General features: G+C 49.4%; 1 protein-coding gene across 11 annotated transcripts in view; it reads right to left on the bottom strand.

Moving 5' to 3' along the window:
- Positions 1-1,756: 1,756 nt before the first annotated feature.
- The window catches only part of Aopep (aminopeptidase O (putative)), a 317,543-nt gene continuing 299,443 nt past the window's right edge, over positions 1,757-19,856 (bottom strand). For 3 of the 11 annotated variants that reach the window (XR_003834640.1, XM_029468268.1, XM_029468267.1), the window contains 3 exons: positions 7,701-7,787; positions 5,808-5,952; positions 1,757-2,860 (listed from right to left, as the gene is read on the bottom strand). Coding sequence is in view for 8 of the 11 variants with exons in the window: in XM_029468268.1 (XP_029324128.1) it covers positions 5,812-5,952; positions 7,701-7,787 (228 nt within the window). In the remaining 3 variants the exon portion in view is untranslated. Of the gene's footprint in view, positions 5,953-7,700; positions 7,788-19,856 lie in introns of all 11 variants that reach the window. The other 8 variants (XM_029468262.1, XM_029468269.1, XM_029468264.1 and 5 more) reach the window with 6 other exon arrangements.

Genomic DNA, 19,856 nt, shown 5'->3' with positions numbered 1-19,856 from the left:
GTCCAGCCAGAATTCCCAGTACCTCTCCCTTGGCTTCTGTCCAAAGGCTCACAAACAGGGTGGTGGGCTCCCAGCCAGCCAACCTCTGCCCCTTCCTGGGGTTCAACTCTCTTCTATAAATCCGTGTGTGGATGTCTACCTACAATGGCTACCTTCCTAGGCCAGGTTCAGGATCTATGTAGAGGGACAAACAGTGGGTTCAGGATCTATGCAGAAGGATAGCACACAGTGGGGGCACTGATGTTTCCTCCTGTGCAGGGAACCATGGCCCAGGGGTCAACATCAGATGATCTAGATGCACCCCCTTCCTGTAGCCCTGGCCTTGGGTTGAGGCCTGCTCTAATCCTCGTCGGAAGCATCACAGATAACACAGAGGGGCGTGTCTCTTCTGGAGAAGAGATGGAGTAACTCTAGGCTGTCTTGGTTGGAAGGAGGCCATTTCTGGTGGGATCACTGAGAACAGGCTGGCCCAGCCCTGGCCTGTTGTTCTCAAGTGATGGACATCTGCTTAGCAATGATGATGACAGTATTTGGTGGCAGGGTTAAGAGGCCGGTGTTTCTGCTATCCCACTCACCTCTTGGCAGTTATCTCACAGTGATCCTCCTGTCCCAGCCCCTCTATCTACTGGAGGCATGGGCCTGGTGGTGGAGCAGTTTGCTCCCATCGGGTTTCTTTCACCCTTCACTTCAGCTTCCTCCAGGAATGGTTGAAGTGAGGCTAGAAAACGGCATGGAAATAGTGCTGGCAACAAGTGTGCCTGACCACCAAGGACAGTCTCTGTCTCTCTAGGGACAGAGGAGCAGATGCAGGTTCAGGCTTCTGGGCTTTCAACACAGGCTCAGCCTCACATCTGAGTGGTGGGAGGCAGAGTTCCTTAGAGGGGTTCCAAGCCCCTGCCTAAGGCTTGGACACCAAAGCTCTGAAGACCAAGCACTACACAGAGTGGTCTACAGCAAACACTGACCCAGGGATCCAGCTTCTTGCTCTGCCCACTTGTGGTTTGGAGCAGGAGCCTGGGGTGATGGTCCACATCCTTCCTCCACCAACAGTTCACTCATCATCTGAACCATATGCTATAGAGCAAACTCCTCCCTGGGTGAGACAGCTCAGAGGAGGAGTCAAGCCTCCCTAGACATCCATTCTTCCGCCCTCAGACCCTGCTTCGCATCCTATTTGACAAGTTAACGTCTGCAATGTTCTGTGTCCTGTGAAGTCAGGTGGCTCACGGAAGAATGGAGACTGCACTTCCTTGACTCCAGAGGTCTCAGCCAGGTGAGGGAAGCCTGCTTCCACAGCCTCACGGGCCTCTGGTTCAGCTATGGGTGGCAGGAGCTGCTGCCTAGCTTGTGGGGCTGGGGGACTGGAGGAGAGGGGAGGATAGGCTTGCTCTGCATCCAGCCAGAGGTGGCAAAGGACAGCTCTACCACAGATCCTTCACCAAACCTGTGAACCGGGCATCTGGTTCCAGTGAGATCTCCACTTACCTGAAACCCATTGGCAAGAACCCAAGCCAGACACAGCCAGGCACAGGGCTCAGTGACCCATGGGGACAAGGGACTAGATCCCTGAACAAAACCCACCTTAGGGGCAGCTTTGTTTTGCTTTAGTGGTTCCTAAGAATAAAGAACAAAAACCAGACTAAACCAGTGCTTGGCTGCACACTCCAGTTCAGAGGAGGTATGGGCCGCTGAGGTTCTCAGAGGGGCCTTACAGGGTGTGTGGTTCCTAGTCCACCTCTAAGCAAGGCCAGAGAGCTTCTGAGAGCAGGATGGCATAGACTCGGCCATTTATTTCAAGTCTTCACAGAAATCAGGGTAACATTAAGTAGAATGACCACATTTTGATACTTGTACCATTGTGGTATACAAAGCAGATAACCATTTACAAGTCCCCTGCAATCATCCAAATGCAGTCACTGCTATAGCCCAGGCTCTGAAAACCAATGGTTCTCTGCGGATGCTCCTCTCAGTCTGTCCTAGAGCCTTCATCACCCAGCAGGTCTGGATGCAGAAGCCTGGCCAGCCAGTGGAATGCTCCTTCTGGTTCCTTTTTACACGGCTCAGCCTTGTCCGGGCTCACGTGACTGCACTGACAGCACAGTCTCAAGCACCTTTCTCTAGACAGTGACTGAAAGCTTCTTAGAGCTTGTTCTGAGACTCCGCTAGGACCAGGCTGGCTGAAACTCCACATTTGGAAGAGACAGAGTCCCAAGCCACACTCATTTCCCTTTACTCCCAACCTTTTTAGAATTAACATCACCTGGAGGTAGGAAAGTGTGTGCAAAGTGCCTGCTCTGACCCACGTTCTTCTTTGCTTTTAAGGAGCATCAAATTCAGAAGCAAACTGGAATACTAGCAAATCTGGCACTTTATTAAGACATTTTAGGCTTTCCTGCATTTTCAAAAACAGGAATGCTCTGTTGATTGAACACATCAAAAGGGCTTTGCAGAATCCTTGGGGACCAGCCACAGGAGGTGTCACATGATTCTGCAGTCCCAGAGCATGGCAGCTAGTTTTTGCAATCACAGGAAGCAGGCAACCGGCTCTCCATCTGCCTAGGGGAGGGTGTCCTTCATTGAATGACTGCCTTGAAGTCACAGCTCAATTCCAGTGTGTAGACTCAGTCTCTCTAGGACTGGAAACAAAGGCAGCTGCCAGGTGCAACAGTTTATGAGGCTCCGCCTTTTATATATGCCATGGGAGCCCAGTCTCTGGAAGCCCAAGATGGACCAACTGCTGCTGTGGGCTGATGGCCTTAGCAGCCACATAATCCTCCCTTTGATGTCCAGGGTCAGTGCAGTCCCGGCCCCACCAGGGCTAGGAGAAGGTATATGAAAGAGAGTCTCACTGTGATCTGTCCTGTGAAGGAAACAGCAATAAAATTTATTACCCAGTCACCACAGCCATTCCAACAGGAGTTCCTCCCAGCCTCTGACCTCTACTTGAGAGGGAACTTTTCATGGGAGGACAGGGGCAAGACTGGAGCCACACCTCACAATACTGGATCTGGGGTGCACGGTCATGGCACAGGCCATGCAGGGCTGTGAAGCCCAGAGAGGTTCAATGAAAGGCTCTACAGACAAAGCCCTTCAGACAGGCATTCTCACTGCTCAAGGCAGCAGGTGACATGGCGTGCTCTGCCCCAACCATGTGGCAAATGCTCAGCTCCTGCTCTACCTGCTTCTAGGGAATGCAAACTTTCCAAGGTTAGTTCTGCACTCTACAAATCCCCACCTCGGGAGCACATACAGAGGGATACCACTGCTGTTGGGTCTGGTACCAGACACTCAGGCCCTTCATCTTCTTCTCCGTGGGAGGCCTGCCTCAGGCACTTACAGATGGGTAGGCTTTTTGCTCAAGGGCTCGACTCCTGTTCCTGCTGAACTGAGCCAGTGTGTGAAATGAGAACTGATATCAGCTCAGTAGGCACCGGAGGGCGGGTCCAATCACAGCTGGGCAGTGCCTCCTGGCGTGCCCTGGGCATCATCCTGCCAGCGACTGTGGAGACATGGAGACCTGGACTGCAAATACAAGAAAGAGTTCACCACGCCCAGCAGGGACAAAGAGCCACACCCCCACCCATCACAAGTGGCATCAGCTGAGACAAGGTTGGCTCAGTTTTTGTGATGCATCTGGTTTTAGTTTTCTGTGACTCCCAATACACTTGACATTACAGTGGACTAGTTAGCAGTAGAACTGTATTTTCTGTAGACACACTTAAGGGTGGTCAGCACGCTGTTTGCACTCTTGACAACACAGCCTTGAGGCAGGCTGGTCTCTCCTCCTCTGGAGTGACCACCAGGCAGTGGCCTCTGCCTGGCAGCTGCAAGTTAACTGTCCCCATCTCACCTTCTCTTCAGGTGCAGAACTTAGCCACTGTGAACAAAGCGGAAACCAATCACTGTTCACCAATCAGCTAAGCTCTGCACCTTGTTAGAGAGGTCATCGCCGGCCATAATTAAAGGGCTGGTGAGCATCTTCGAAGGCTGTTGGCTTCTTTTGTTTCCAAAGAGCCACAAGGCGCCTCTGTTCTCCAAACTGCAGAGAGAAAGTAGCCACGGTTCTGCAGGAGCAGCCAAGGTCATGGTTGCGTGGTAATCCCTGGCAATGTGATTTTAATCTCAAGTCACAAATCAGCATGCCAGGAACCCAAGCAGCCAGAGCAGGTGAGGGCAGCGCCATGCCCAACCACTCCCATCCACATGTGTTGAATGTCCTCCAAACCGCCTCTGAGCCCACCACGCTAGCAGTGCAGCCTGCTGTCCTTCAGCGCGCTGGCTGCACTGTATAGAGCAGCATAGGGGACTGGGAGACAAAGGACACACTTATCAGCTATGAGACCAATACCTTAGGGACCATCCTTGCTCTGAGTATGTGGCCTTTAACCCTGGGGACACACCCTGTTCTCAAATTGAAGACTCTGATGTCTCTGGGCCCCTCAAATAGGAAGCTCCTCTCTGACAGCAGATGTGGTGTGTAGGGAGGGAGCATCTCTCTGGGTTGCCTGTGACCAAGCATTTGGTTGGATGAGCTGAGGTACAGCACAGAGTTCATAGGGGACCTAGCAAGTTGAAGATTTGCTCACTCAGTGGGCAAAAATACTCTTAGAAGAGTTACTAGGACCACTATGTGACTATGGCTTTCCTAAGTGAAGGCCAAGGGACCTAAAGAGGGAACAGTGGCTTTACCGTGTGACCTTCACACACCACATACCAACAATCCCTCAGGTTACAGGTTTCTAGAGAAATGCCTGCAGGAGGCAGTGAAGAGGCGCCCCCGACTGACTGCCTATTCACACAAGCCACCCTCCTAGCTTGTATTGTACGGGCTTAGCAGGCTGTACCTGCTTACTCCACCCCACTATCTCCTCTGCTTGACTATGGCGGTCCCCAGCTCTTCTGCAACAACATGGTCATACATCAATAACATGTTTTCCCTTCATCAGTGTAGTTCTTCAGAGAAATAAACATTACACAGAAGTGGGTTTTATAAAAGTGAAATGTGAAAATGTAAATTTAATGTCTGACAATGGGTTAAGATTAGCAACACAATTCTAAATATTCATTAATTAGTAATCATAGAGAACAACAGAGAAACACAGTGATTGATGTAAAATTTCAAAGGTATACAAAAGTAAACATCATATGTATCACCATGGCAAGCAATAATGTACTGGGATGATGTAGAGATGATGATTGACGACTATGAAAGAAACACACTAGCCCACACCTGTCTCAGAACTCCACACTTTGTGGCTGAACTGCATTACTGATCAAGCTGGCTACAGAGGAGGCAAGTTACACCACAGCCAAGGACTCTGGGAGCCAGTGTAAATCCTGTTCCAGCTCAAGATGGAAACAGACTTGCCTTTAGGACGCAAGTGTCACTTGGATGGAGGGGCAGAGAAGACCTGCTGCCTACTCTACAGGTCAGAGAACTAGAGGCCAAGGAGTCTCAGGTTTACACAGCCTCTAGGAGAGATGCCTGCATGCTGAAGCCTGGAGCAATGAGGTCATGGACCGCTGTATTGACCTTGACCCTGGAGCCTGTGGACCTGTGCAAAATCCAGGGTGGCTAAAGCAGTGCCAGAGGGCTATAGCTCCTTCAGCTGGACACCTGCTTTACACCCATGCTTCCAGCAGGTGAGGTGGCTCCAGAGATCCTGAGCCTTCCTGTTCTTGAGGACCCACCTTGCTGCTTCCTCCCCAAGACCGTTTGGCAGCCCTCCGGTGCTGTGGTGACTGTGGCTCATCACGTGGCTTACCAATTGACATGGATGGTTAGAAGAAAGAAAAGAGAGAATTACCTCTTTAGAACAGCATTTCAGTCACCACCTGGGCTGATGCTCTGTCCATGTGTTCCTTCACCAGCTCGAAGCACTCGTGGGCTAGCTGCTGCAGCCTGGCGTCCTCACTCACCATCAGCTCCCCATACAGGTATATGCCCATGGCCTGCAGACCGTGAAGGCCAGAGAAGAATGGGAAAGGGGTAAGATGCTGTACATGTTTATGGGGACTTGTTTGTATTGCTTTACACAAGCTGGTCTAAAAGCACAAAGGACAGAGAGCCTGCTGCCATGCAGGTGACCAACTGAAGCTTGCACCTTCTACTCTGTCTCCATTGTCCTTATCAACACTCTCTGGAAGCTGAACATGGTAGCACAGGCCTTTAATCCCAGCACTGGGAGGAAGAATAGGCCGATCTTTGTGAATTCAAGGCCAGCCTGGTCTACATAGCAAGTTCTAAGCCACACAGAGTCACACAATGACACCTTGTCTCAAAAAACAACAGAAATACAGAATTCTATTGATTCTGTCAACCGACTCTGGTGCCCGAGTAGCAAGCTATCCCATGGTGGCTATTGTCAGGAATACACTGGGCAGAGGCAGAGAGCTCCCAAAATGGTCACCATGGAAAACCTTGTCTGTCAGGCCAGTGCATCCTAAAGGGTAGCTGGCACGAGCTTGCTTACCAAGTCCATCACCTAACAGGCCACAGAGACCACACGGCCAGCAGTGCAGGCAGGGCAGATGCCGTCACTTTGGCCTAACCCGGCCACCAAATGTCAGACTCTTGGCTCTTCTGCTTTGAAAACAATGCTACAAAGGCTTGAATTCTCACTGTGCCAACATTAAAAACGCAGCCAATTACATTCTTCAAGTTCTGCCCGCTTTCTTGTTCTATGGAGTTTCTCAAGGGTTACATTCTGCTTCAAATTCAAGTGTTTCAAAGGCAGCATAGGATAAAAACTCAGTGTTGGTTTCCAAAGTGCTTTCCTGCAGGGGCTGAGGCATGGAGGTCCCTGTACAGTAGACAGCATGGCTATGCCAGTGAGCTGCTCTTAGCTCTGTTCCTGTCTGCTTTCTCAAACAATTCTTACTCCACTGTGCAAATGTGACATTTCTGCTGCAAAAAAGTCACATCCTTTGCTTTATGGGAAAAACCAGCCCTCACTTTGACTCTTTCAAAAGTCCTTTTGTCCACCACACCCCCACTTTCCATCCCACTCAAAGTGGCTCTAGCCCATCAGCCCACAGTATGCACACAGGCTAGCCAGAGGCACCAGTTGGGGTTGGGAGTGGGACAGAGTATGGTGGAGGTCATGTGGAGACATGTCATGAGGTACAAAACATCAGAGGAGGTACCTTGAAGGATGACCCCAAAATGTGCCACAAACCAGAGAGGTGGCACATGAGGTTATACACACATACATGTACGTACACATACACACAAACACACACACACACAGCCTGAAATTTGAGGCAGGAGACTGCTTCCTAGGACATTCTTAAAAGGAGAGAATACACAGGCTAGGTAGGGCCGGGCATGGGTATGACATGGTGTGAATTCCCAACAGGTGACCCAAGGGTTTCCCAGGTGATTCACAGATGTGCTGTGCTGTGCTTGCAATTAGAGCCTTACCAGCTGGATGCATCCATGGTGTTGCTAAGCAATGGCCTTGGACTGAGAGTTCTAGGGTAAGCCTCACCTCATGCCACATTCCACAGCCAGGACAGAGGATGGGGTTCTGTGAGGACACTGAGGGCATCAGCTCACAGCTGCTAGTGATCTTCAGATGCTAACTAGCCCTTCAAAGTTTTTGAAACTCCTTCAGATAATTTGTTCTGACAGGGATGTGGAGAACTTGGGACTGGTAATAATGGTGGCCAGTTTCTATCTCTTGGAAGATCACACTCACCTGGTCCTCCAGTAGGAACCTCTCCACCTGATTGTATGCCTTTGTGTACTTGTGCTTAATAACCAGTTCACACCATCGATGTCGAACCTGGGGAAACAAGACAGGAAACCTGGTAAGCAATGCTCTCCTCTGCCAGGAGTGTGTGGGAATAAAGGGTGACTGTACTGCAATTTCACCAAAGCACGGGGCACTTATGTAGGCAGTGTGGCTGGACGAGCAGTTGCATTTCATTTCTTCCTAAAATCGAGGACTGGAAGTCCCAAGTACAAGGACTGTCAGCCAACAGTTGTAGAAAGCACACGGAGCTTTGGGAAGCAGCTTCCCTCTGCCACGAGCAACAGGGATGGGGGGCGGGCCTGTACTCAGCTTGTTTGGCTCGGAGTCACCAGACTTAACAATGAAAATGCAGCATGTGGGAAGCTGCCAACTCCGAGCTCACACCGAGGCCGGCCGAGCCGGGGTGGGTCCCTACCTCTGCTCAGATTCATGGAGAGGCTCCAGCAGGCTGCTCTTGAGCTTGCAGCTCCTGCTGAGAGTCCGCTCACATGTGCCACGTGCACCTAGTAGAAAGGACATGCTCTTTTCAAAGACAGTTCTAAAGGTTTGCCTGCAGGAACTTGCCAGGGCCCTCTTGCCCTATCTCTTACAGGCACCCACTGCCTGTGAGACAGTGGTAAAGCCACCAGCCACAAGAGCCTTGCAGGACCACCTCTCTGTGTCGAGGCATTAAAATAAAAAAAAAAATGTATTTATTTTATGTATATGAGTTCACTGTAGCTGTCTTCAGACACACCAGAAGAGGGCATCAGATCCCATTGCAGATGGTTGTGAGCCACCATGTGGTTGCTGGGAATTGAACTCAGGACCTCTGGAAGAGCAGTCAGTGCTCCTAACCACTGAATCATCTCTCCAGCCCTCACATTAATTTTTTTTTTAAACCAGGTGCTTCTGCCTGTTTGGTTCTCAGAGTACAAAGCCACACCTGTTGCCAGCAAGCTGTCTGAACTCTACCCAGCAAGCAGCCAGCCAATCAGTGGATGCTACATCACTGCTTTAGTATCAGCCAGTAAAATTTAAAGTCTCTTCATGTTACCCTTGTTTTTATTGCCTTTGATCCATTTTGCAGTCAGGAATAAATGCCGACATTTTGGCTAGGCCCCCTGCAAACCACATTACTATACAAGACTTCTAGAATTTAACAAGAGCCACTAGGAAGCCATAAGGAATTAGCTCTTCTGTGCTCACCAGACAGAACCAGTGGGCAGCACCAGGACGATGGGCATCTGGTCCCGGAGGGGGGGTTGTCTGTCCCTCTCCCTTTCCTCCTAATTTGAGGTCTTTCCAATGGCCTAGCCACACCCAAAAGCTGGCAACAGAACCTTTGGTTTGTGAGCTCTGGGGCTAGCCAGGAGACCCTGGTCTGGCAGTCCCCCAGGGCCTCCTGCTCTGCCGCTTGCTCAGTCAGGCCCAGAGAAAGAACGTCACTTTTTTCAACTGCAAAACAGCAGATAGCTAAACCCACTTTAATAATGGCACACCTAAGAGAGCTCGGTCCAAAGTATTCTGAGGACCGACCATTCATGTAGGACCTGGCTGAAGTACACAAATACATATACCCACTTTTAATAATGGCACACATACAAGAGCTGTGCCGGACCTGGCTGAAACTGTTTCGCTGCTATGACTTTTGTCATTCTAAAAGTGCAAATTACATTTCAGATTTTATTTTGAGAGTAAAGGGCTTTAGGAAGCTACAGGATTAAGGCTTGGGGTGAAACAGTGAGACTAACTGCTCTTTGGGTAAGAGATATATTCAGAGTTATTAATGCCATAGACGGAGAGCAGCATAGTCGGGCTCTGAGGACAGATCAGGCAGAGAGAGTTCTTCAGAGGAAGGACGGCTTTCACACCATGGATTGCTGGGCAGTCCACAGTACATGTATGTAGTCAGGATGTCCCTAATTCCAGTGGACAGAAGAAAGGCAGGGAGTCTGTTAGCCTGGGGCCTAGGCTCAGCTACGAGGGCAGCGGAAACAAGAAGCCAGACAAAAAGGACTTCCCCAAGTAGCTCCCCTACATCCAGGACAGGGTCTCACAGAGCCCGAGCTGACCTTGAATTTGGTGCACAGCCAAGGATGATCTTGAACTTTTGCACTTCCTGCCTCCACTTTCCAGGTGGCAGCATTACAAGTGTGCAGAGCCATGTCTGGCTATGCAGCAGTTTCTCAAGCCCAGGGCTTTATGCATGCACTTTATGCTAAGCAAGCACTTCTACCCACTGAGCTACAGCTCTAGTCCCTCGTTTTCTTTTCTCTGCTTTCCTCTTATTTACACACAGAGAAGAAACAGAGCATACTCCAGGATCCATCTGTGATTAGCAAAAGGTCCCAGCGGGTGGGGGCAGGAGGCTCCAGCAGCCCTGCTGGGATATGTGAAGGTTCAGGAGGCCATGTCACAGAGGCTCTTTCACAACATGAAGTCAGCGTTTCCACTCCTCTTACAGTTAGAAACGCTTTATTGTCGTGACTAATGAGAGAGCCGATCTTCTGACCCCTGAAGGCTAGCTAACATGGCATCCAGGAAGGACAGACTGTCTCCCCCACCCCACAGAGAGCAGGACAAAACAGCCTTTTCATCAGAAAGGGCTACATGCATTTCAGTATTCCAAAGACAGGATGTTTAAACGACATCACAGAAATGCTGCACCCCAGTCTCCACTCACGCAAGCACTTTTAGTTTTCTTTTTAGTCCTCAGAGCAACAAAGATTATCTTAGTTTTCTCTTCCAAACTCGCAAGCACCCACAACCCATCCCCTCATAGAACAAGAACCTGCTACCCCAGTGCAAGCACACACCAGTGGATGGCTGGGTTGCCTTCCTCCAGATCAGACTTTGGTGCCTTTCAGAGGGGACACCTTGACTCAAGTTCCCACCTAGACTGACACTGGCAGGGACTCAATACTCCACAAGCTGAGCCTCAACACTCAGAGGGATGGTGCCTGAAACAGTAAAGGCGAAAGACAACCTACAGCGCCATATAACCCAGGTGTATGCTGTCTCCTGCTCTGCTCAATTGGATGCTGCAGCGTTCCCAGACCAAGCAGCAGGCACCTCTGTATTCGGAGAGACACTGTTAAAGGCCCTTCAGTGACTCAAATTGCTATCTTTGCATTTCACACATCTTGAGCTACTCCCACTGCTGGGGCTCTGGGCCTCTGACAAGTGAGGACAGCTTGCAGGAGGGACTGTTTACCAGGTATAGCAGGGCTATGGGAAAGTGAATGGACAGAAGACACTGTCACACCAACTAGCTCTAAAGGAGCTGAAAGCTGTTTCTAGAAGAGCTGCCAGCCAACAGGGACATAGAACCGGAGCCCCAGGGAGGAACCTTGTGAGGGCAGCCTCCATCTTAGAAGGCAGAACCTCTCTTTCTCAGTCTGGTTAGTTAGCAAACCTTTACCTTCTTATTGGATCACTGGCTCCCTACAAATCCCACTTCCATTTGTCTGAGGAATGGTTTGGGTGTCAGGAAGATTAGCTCTTGACTAAACTGCAAGTGTTTTCAGCAGAGACATCTTGACTGCGGCCATGGTGATTTTGCTTGCATTTCTGAATGGTTCTAGTTGAATTTATTGATTATCCTTCCTACGGGTTTTCAACTCTGTTCTTTTAGTTTTAGCATTTGTGTTTATGTGTGTGTGTTCCATATGATCTAGCTGCACACTTTTCTTGGGTTCTCTTAGACATAGTTTTGCTATTTAGCTCAGGTTAATCTAGAATTTTCAGTGTAGCTCAAGGCTGCCTCCCAAGTTCTGGAGTTATAGGTGTGACCCACCACACTTGGAAAACTACACTGTAGTAGAGTTGAAATTTAATGATTTAAAGAGCAAAATTCAGGTTATCTCAAGCTTTTGCTAGGAGTCCCAGCAAGTCTGGAGTTAGCAAATGCTTAGTCTGAAATAGCACCCAGATGCTCAGGCCAGGCCAAGATGGCAGAGGCCAAGGGAAGGGTGGAAGCCTGAGTAGGTAGGCAGGGAAAGGCCGATTCAGAGTCATTCCTGGAGATGAAGTTGAGTGAGTCCTGTCTCTGTGGTGTCTGTCTCTGGCTGGACACATGACTGTCAAGAACTTGCTCTCTCTTTTCTTACAGAGAGCAGACAGTCCTTAGTGGGGCATGGAGAAGAAGGCATAGCCTATAGCCCTGCTGGCCCCTCACTGCCCCAGGCTGAGGGAAGGATGCCTGTGTACATGAGCAGAGGGCCTAGCTCACCAATGACAGGAGAGAGAAGCTGGGTTACCGGAGACTTCCTAGGTGCCGTAAGTTGAGTTTTTGTTTGTTTGTTTGTTTGTTTTTCGAGAAAGGGTTTCTCTGTATAGCCCTGGCTGTCCTGGAACTCACTTTGTAGACCAGGCTGGCCTTGAACTCAGAAATCTGCCTACCTCTGCCTTCTGAGTGCTGGGATCAAAGGCGTGCGCCACCAAGCCCGGCTGTAAGTTGATTCTTATATGATACATAGGTGTGTAACACACAGTTGCATATGGTGCATGCCTCTAATTCCTATAGTTATAATGAGGCAGAAGCAGGCACATTTCTTCAAGTTTGAGGCTAGTTTAGTCTACATAGAGTATTTCAGGCCACCCAGGACTATACAGTAAGACTCCACCTCAAACACACACACACACACACACTCCGAAAAACCTTAGAAAAACTATTTTCCAGGATGCTCTGTTTAGAATGTGGGTTTTTACACAGAGGTGCCGCTTATACCACCAGAAATGGATTCCAGAACTCTGTGGTCCTTCAGGGCCTGCACCAGTACAGGGACCTCTGTGAGCAGTGCTCCTTGTGCTAGATGGGCTGGGTACAGATGAGAGGAAGGGCACATGGAGGATAGGCCTGCACGAGCTTTCATGTCAGAACTGCATCTGAGGGCAGACAACTAAACCTGCCAGGTAATTCACATTACAGCGCTGGGTCTTACAGTGGGACTGCCACCAGGATGTGCTGTGGCAATAGGTCTGAGAGTCCTGGGACCATAGTCAGCCAGACAAACATGGGCTGTAGCTTGTCCAGTCCCAAAACTGTAGGATCAGCTAGCTACATAGGCTTGGGGGAAGGAAGAGCCAGAGGGGTTCCACCAGGCACACATACACACATAGCTTATGGCAGAACATGTGCAAACATGTGTACACACAGATAAGTTATTTTTTCAACATTTTCCCATATGCAATATATGCAATACACTGAGTTTTTATTATTGTTTTAATGCTAGTAGTTAACAATAGTTATAAATAATTGTTGTGGCCTGCTATTTTGTGGAAAACTGATCAAATGGCCCGAAGAGTGTGGCCTTCCTAGGAGGCGGAGGGCCATGCCCAAGAGACTATATATAGATACTTCAGGAGACTCAGCATAGTAAATCTCCTGTCATTTTCTCATCTACTACAAAAGTTGACTATTGAATCTGTGAGACTTTGGGGAATGTGTGCCCAGATGACAGGGCAGGACTTACGAGGTGACCTTCTCATCCCAGGTGATGGCTATGAGCAAGGTGGGATCCAGGAGAGAGAAGGCAGTGGTGGGGACCACACAGCTTAAGACCAACTAGCCCTGGCCGTTGAGTCCTGGTTGCAGAGGAGAATATGGGGCCTGGATGACTGCTGGAGGAAGACGAGACCCTGGGGCGCTCACACCACCTCTGGGAAGTACATCCAGGCGCACAATTCTGGGAATTTCCAAGACCATTTGTACAGAGGACTCACTTGGACTCATACCAACCCCAGCTATGTGGCAATTCTGTCCCATGTACAAGGTTACTGTGAACCAGAAGTTCCCTCGGAGCTGAAAGGCTCTTCACTTGTTAACACCACAGAGGGACCCTGCTCTTCTGATGTCTACAGTCTTAAAGCATTGCCACTTAGAAGGCCACTCTGTTCCTGAACTGTGCCTCAAACTCAGGGCTACGAACCTGAGCCATCAGAGTTCTCTTCTGGAAACAGCTGATACCTAGCCTAGCTCTCCTCCCAACCAGGGGACAACAATGTCAGCATCCCTCTGCTCTGACCATAGGCCCTGACAGTGTCTTTCTGTTCAAGTCCAGATGCAGGGTACTACTGGTCCGTGCCCTTTTGGTTTTGCCCCTGAAGAACAGGGCAGACACAGCTCCTTATTTAAACCATTGTTTACAGAACAGACTATGGGGTGTACTGACCTAGATCATACATTGCTATCCAAGTATTTCCTCCCCAAACCTACCATGTCAACGGACATCCAGGTGGGAACCCCTGAAACCTTGGGATGGACCCAGCATGACATGCAGGGTAGCCCTGAGTGCTGGTCCCAACCCCAAGTCCTATTGCTGTCTCTGCAGTTCCAATTCCAGTCTCAGCATTCATTCTGAGAATTATTAAAGGGGAGATCCTGCATCTCACTGGTCTGTGGGAACAGTACAGGGGCTGGTCTAAAGCTGGGATGGCCAGGCATGGAGGGTGATGCCAGTGCAGAGAGAATGAGTGCAGCCAGCAAGAGCAGAAGGCTCCTGGCTGTAGGCATGTGGGTCTGCCCTGCTTTATGCTCCCACCACAGGCCCAAAGTCATGGGGCTAACCACTCAGGGGCTGGAACCATAGCCTGAGCCAAAAGCAACCTGTTCTCTTTAACAAGGTGATTGATTATCTGAGGCATCTGCTGGACTAACAGCTGCCTAGCATACACATACCACTGTTTTACATGAAGTTGCCTTTCAAGGAGTCGGCCATTGACACCCCTCCCCGTTCCAGTGCTGTGGCTGTAGCTCAGTGGTTAGTGCCTACTTGGTAAGCTCAAGGAGGACCCCAGCCTCCCCAGATCCTGCTTACTACTGCATGTTGGCTCATTCTTTGTGTTTTTCAAACTTCCATATATAACCATTACAAAAATCTGGGACCTCAGTGTCTACGGACAGATACAGCAACTTAAATCCTCACATCACGTTTGTAACAGTTAGAATCCTTTAGCTTTGTTGCAGAACCAGCGTTGAGGCAGGCCAACAGGTGGACCAAGCTGGCTGCTGTGTCACTAGGTGGCAATGCTGCAGGGTTCTGTGGCGAGCTGGTGAAAGCAAGACATTAGGCCACTGATCTCACTGGCCTCCAAGTGCAGTGTCTGCCTGCAGCAGGCTTCTGAATGGACAGCACTGCTGCAAATCGAGAATGCTTTCAAGGACTTTGAAATTATAATGCACAGTTGGAAGCTATAAAATGCTTTGAAGAATACCACCCATCCTATTTATGACAGGAAGCCCCTTTCTTTCTCAGTCCTTTTGATTTTGAAATTTACTGCTAAAGGAAAAAAAAATCTGTACAGGGAACATGATCTGGGAAGCCCATTAAACCTCATTTGGAGTTTCATTTTATATCTGTAAACAGAAAGACGAAAGCTTGAGGCTCTTATAAGTTAATAAGTCTACACTGCAATAAACAACCCTGCTTTTTCAATTTGTGTGCTTAAATTAGATTTACTTGCTTTAAAGAGGGTTCAGTGGTGGTGAGAGGCACAGCTATTGCAGGACTACAGGCTGATGGCACTGCCAGCAAAGAGCTGTCAGCTATGGTACGTGAGCCACACAGAACTTTCGGCATCTGTTTTACTCTACTGCTCCCCCTCTCCTCTCCCTCACTGCTCGCTGTTCCCAGAGGACTGAAACTCCAACATTATTCTTCTAATAAAGGGAATTAGACCTTACTTCAGTTGCTGCTGTACAGACATGTTAGTAAATTCCTAGGCCAATGTTAGGAGTGACATGTGGAGACTGGGAAGATAGCTGAAGGAGTAAAGTTCTTGCCTTGCAAATATGAGGAACAGTGAGCCTGTAATTCCAGCAACTACAAAGACAGAGACAGAGGCTTACTTGGCTAGCCAGCCTAGCCTAACAGGTGAGAGACCCTGTCTTACAAAACAAAATGGAAGACTCCTGAAGATCAACACCTGAGGCTGACCCAAGCCCATCACAAGATTACACACACAGACACGAAAGAGGGACATGTGTCTGTCGTTCTGTCTGTGGTGCCACACTGTGTGGTGTTTCAGCTGCTGCACCTACCACACTACCATGCAAAAAGAGTGTACAGCGAAGGCCCAGGGTGGTGACAGACATCTGTCACAAAGTGAGCAGGACGCTCACCTCACCTGGGTTCTAACCGTTCCTGTGATCTAGGCTGAGCCTCAGCTCCTCGCAACCCCCACATAGAGCTTCATCTGAGGATGGTAATACCATTAAAGGCTTAGTGCCAGTCAAGAGAACTGAAGCAGACATGAGCTAGACAGTTATGGCTTTCTCTTCCAAGACTCTACACTTAGCAGTGATACCTTTCAAACTGGTTCTGAAGTCAGGAGGTAACAGAACCACTCAGGTCTCTGCTGAAAAGGGTGACTTTTGCTGCTGGTAGAAACAGTGACCCGGCCGGGACAGCTCTGCCTCCCATGGCAGCAGTGTAGCCACAGAGTAGATGACAGCAGTATGACATGGAAAGACAAGGAAAGCCTCTGCTCTGAGCCGCTGACCACCAGGCTTCCAGTTCCTATACACTTCCTTGGCCCACAATTCCCTTAAAAAAAAAAAAAAATCTCTGAAGAAAACAGGCCAGAACACTGTTTCTGTGAGTTGCCAGGTGGAAGATCAAGATGTGCTCAGGGAGTTTCTCTGTGACATGTATACCAGGCTGGCCTCGATCTCACTGTGTACACCAGGCTGGCCTCTGCATCTCTGTACTGGGATTAAAGACCAATGCTATCACACACAACCTTAATTTCTACCCTGCATTTCCAGTTCCCTTACTGTCTTTCAACATTCTAATTACTCTCCTGTTTTATATTCAAATCCTCTCACAGTGATGTATTCTAACAGTGCTGGTTGGTGACTGATGAGGTTGGTGTCTTGGCAATGAGGCCCTGTATCACTGTTACCCAGGGCAGCCATGGGTCTCCAGCAGCTGTGGAGAGACAGCTGGTGCTATGGCATTATTTCTACTCATAGGCCTTGACCTTCTAGGCAGGGCCATGGAGGCTGAGGTCTTGGTGCAAAGCTTGTGCCTCAAACCTAGGACTGCACTGGAGAGGCACATCTGGCCTCAGGCAGGCAGTTTCTGTCTCATCTTGCTACTTAAACTTTCCTGGGCGCAGAGAGGCCCAGAGCCACTTGATGAGGCTAGCCAGGCTCTCTGACACAGCCAGCAATGTAGAGAAGGGTCTGTGAGAGACACCTGCTTCTTCACCGGCAGTCCATGCAGACAGAGGTGGTGCTACAGATGCTTGCAGAGGCTTTCTCTGTGTCCCCCAGCATGGGCTCACTGTTCAGCACCAGCCTGCTGCCACCTTCCCTTGCAGGTCTGTCCTTCTCTTCTATCAAAGGAACCCACCTCTGCCAAAGTTGCATTCTCTAACACTTTTGGTGGGGCAGACTGGGCTCCGGGTGGCTCCTAAATGTTGTCAGCCATCACATCCTACGCTGTCACCAAGTGTTAAACAATTCATCATGAGATTTTAAAAACTGCCTTTTCTGAACCCACTGCTGCCTTAGAACAGAGCTTCTTCACAGGGATTCTGCCCCTCAGGAAATATCTGGCAATATCTGAGGACATTTGGAGTCCTACAATGGGAGGGAGGGATGCTCATAAACAGGAGCCATGGATGCCGAACACCCACAACATGGGACTGTCAAGCATGGGGGCCAAGAAACCTTGATGTGGAGTATCATCTCTACCCCTACCCCAGCCCTGTCCCTACCCCAGGAGCAAAACACATGCCAACCAACCATGAACCCAAAGTCCAGGAATTCTATGAACCACAAGTAAAAAGGGCTGTCCCAAGCAAAAGACAACACACACCCAGTGGCCAAGTTTTCCCTCTTTCTGCTTTAGTTGGGGGGGGGGGGCGGATACAGAGCTGAAGAAACAGCATAGACACTATCAGCTAAGAAAGAGCCTTCTCATGAACAGAAACCACATTAACCAGCGGTCATGCTCAGCTGGGTTATACATCAGTGGTCAAGCATGTGCCTGACATGCACAAAGCCCTAGATTCCACCCCTGGCCAGACAGCCCAGAAACAACCAGATGAACCTAACCGTGGGTTGTTCACGTATTCTTTATAGTCTTGCATGGTTCCTCATCTTACCTTGTTAACAATTCTGTGAAGAAAGTATTTATGGATTCATTTTAATCCCCAGGAAATCAAAGCTTAGGAACCTTCTCCCAAGTCACCGAAAGGGAGGGGTCTGGAGAGCTGGTGAAGAGTGTGGATCTCCAACTGAGGGCGCCATCTGTTAGCACGTCCTGACAATGGCGTGCTCAGACACAGCACATAGTTTCCAAGGAAAACAAAATCAGATATAAAACCCAAGATCAAAGCTCATTTAACCAAGTCCCCGCCCCTCAGCACTGGCAGTACAGTTGAGATAATGTTGTGCTGAGGTGGAAAATGAGGCCAGGGGAAGGCAAATGCATGTATCAGCACCCTGACATGGCCCACTGCAGAGTCCACGTCTTGACCAGCATCAAGCTCTGGACATGGGTGCTTAGAAATCAACCACAGAAAAAAAAAAAAAAAAAGAAATCAACCACAGGTTGTACTCCAGAGATGGGCATACACTACCATTCTGCTTTCTTGCTTGGAACGTGCTGTGCAGACTAGGCTGGCCTCAAACTCACTGAGACCCACCTGTGTCTGTCTCCAGAGTGCTGGGGTGAATGCGTGCTACTTACTGTGCCTAATTCTGACTCCTGTTGCATCCTGGTAGCTCTCTCCCCCTTTTTCTGTGGTAGTTTGAGAGTAGTTTTACTATACAGGCCACGCTGGCTGGGAACTTGTCCTGATGTTCCTGCCCCTGTGTCCTGAAGATTTCAGCCTTCCTTTCACGGTACAGAGCTTCACACTCTGTACACATAAACACTCCCTCTCCCTCTCCCTCCCCCCCCCTCTCTCTCTCTCTCTCTCACACACACATACACACACACACACACACACATAAATCACTCACATGGATTTTTTTTTCAAGTCAGGGTTTCTCTGTGTAGCCCTGGCTGTCCTGGGATTCACTCTGTAGACCAGGCTGGCCTCGAACTCGGAAATCCGCCTGCCTCTGCCTCCTAAGTGCTGGGGTTAAAGGTGTGCGCCACCACTGCCTGGCATACATGGATTTTTTTTTTTTTTTTTAATTCAGAAAACACAAACAGAAAAATGTCGAAGATGCTTTAGAGCAAGGTTATGGCCCAGTCTAAAATGTTTATGGTGGCCTTCACATACAAGCTGCCTGAAGTGAGCTGAGGGCTGAGTCACTAGGAGGGATGCGCATTGCATTTTGTCATGAGGGGCATGGCCAGCTGGAGCTACAGGTTGTGGCAGGTCCCTTCTCAAGCACACAGGCCTTCAGGCCAGCAGGAGGAATGGGAGGGCAGCCTTCCAGCAGGTCCTAGAAACACTCTCGCTATAATCACAGATTCCTTATGCAATACCAGACCCAGAGCTTGACAGTGACCTGCATAGAACACTGGAGGCCTTACTTACCTCACTCCTTCTCTGTGGAGGCTTGGCACATGACCCCGCTACTGAGGTCTCTTCGGCCATCTTTCAGGTGGCTCCTCCTTATTCCATATCTGAGAACCCTGACAACTGGATGGAATGCCCTTGCTTGCTCAGTCACAGGGGAATAGTGGAAACCAAGTCAGAAACCTCAAGGTTGTTTCCACCAAGGAACAACTCTTTCTCCTGTGGACTGTCTGTCACTCAAATGAAAGTTGCTAATGGTTCAACTTAGTTTCTGCGGCCTAGTTGCCAGAAGGCACACTTAAAATTTGAAGTTTCTAGACAACAACATGGTTGCTGAAAATCATGTTGATCTTCAGATTCAAAGTGATATTTCACAGGAACTTCAGTACAAGAAAAGCCACAAGCATAAGGAACTGCAGCCACACTTATGACGGAACCACAAGCACAAAGCCACTGCTTAGTTTGAAGTCCCTAGTGCAGGAACCTCAATCCGTAGCCCCAGCAAGGGACACAGCTGCAAAATGCCATGAGAAGTGATCAGGAGCCGGGTTGGCAAGAGTCCTGAGGAGGACTGGTTATACTGAGAGTCCTAGGAGGACTGGTTATACTGAGAGTCCTAGGAGGACTGGTTAT

This window comes from Mus caroli, chromosome 13 (genome assembly GCF_900094665.2).
Source record: "Mus caroli chromosome 13, CAROLI_EIJ_v1.1, whole genome shotgun sequence".
Lineage (NCBI taxonomy): Eukaryota > Metazoa > Chordata > Mammalia > Rodentia > Muridae > Mus > Mus caroli.
Note: the sequence above shows the minus strand (reverse complement) of the source record. Positions and strands in the feature narration are given on the sequence as shown.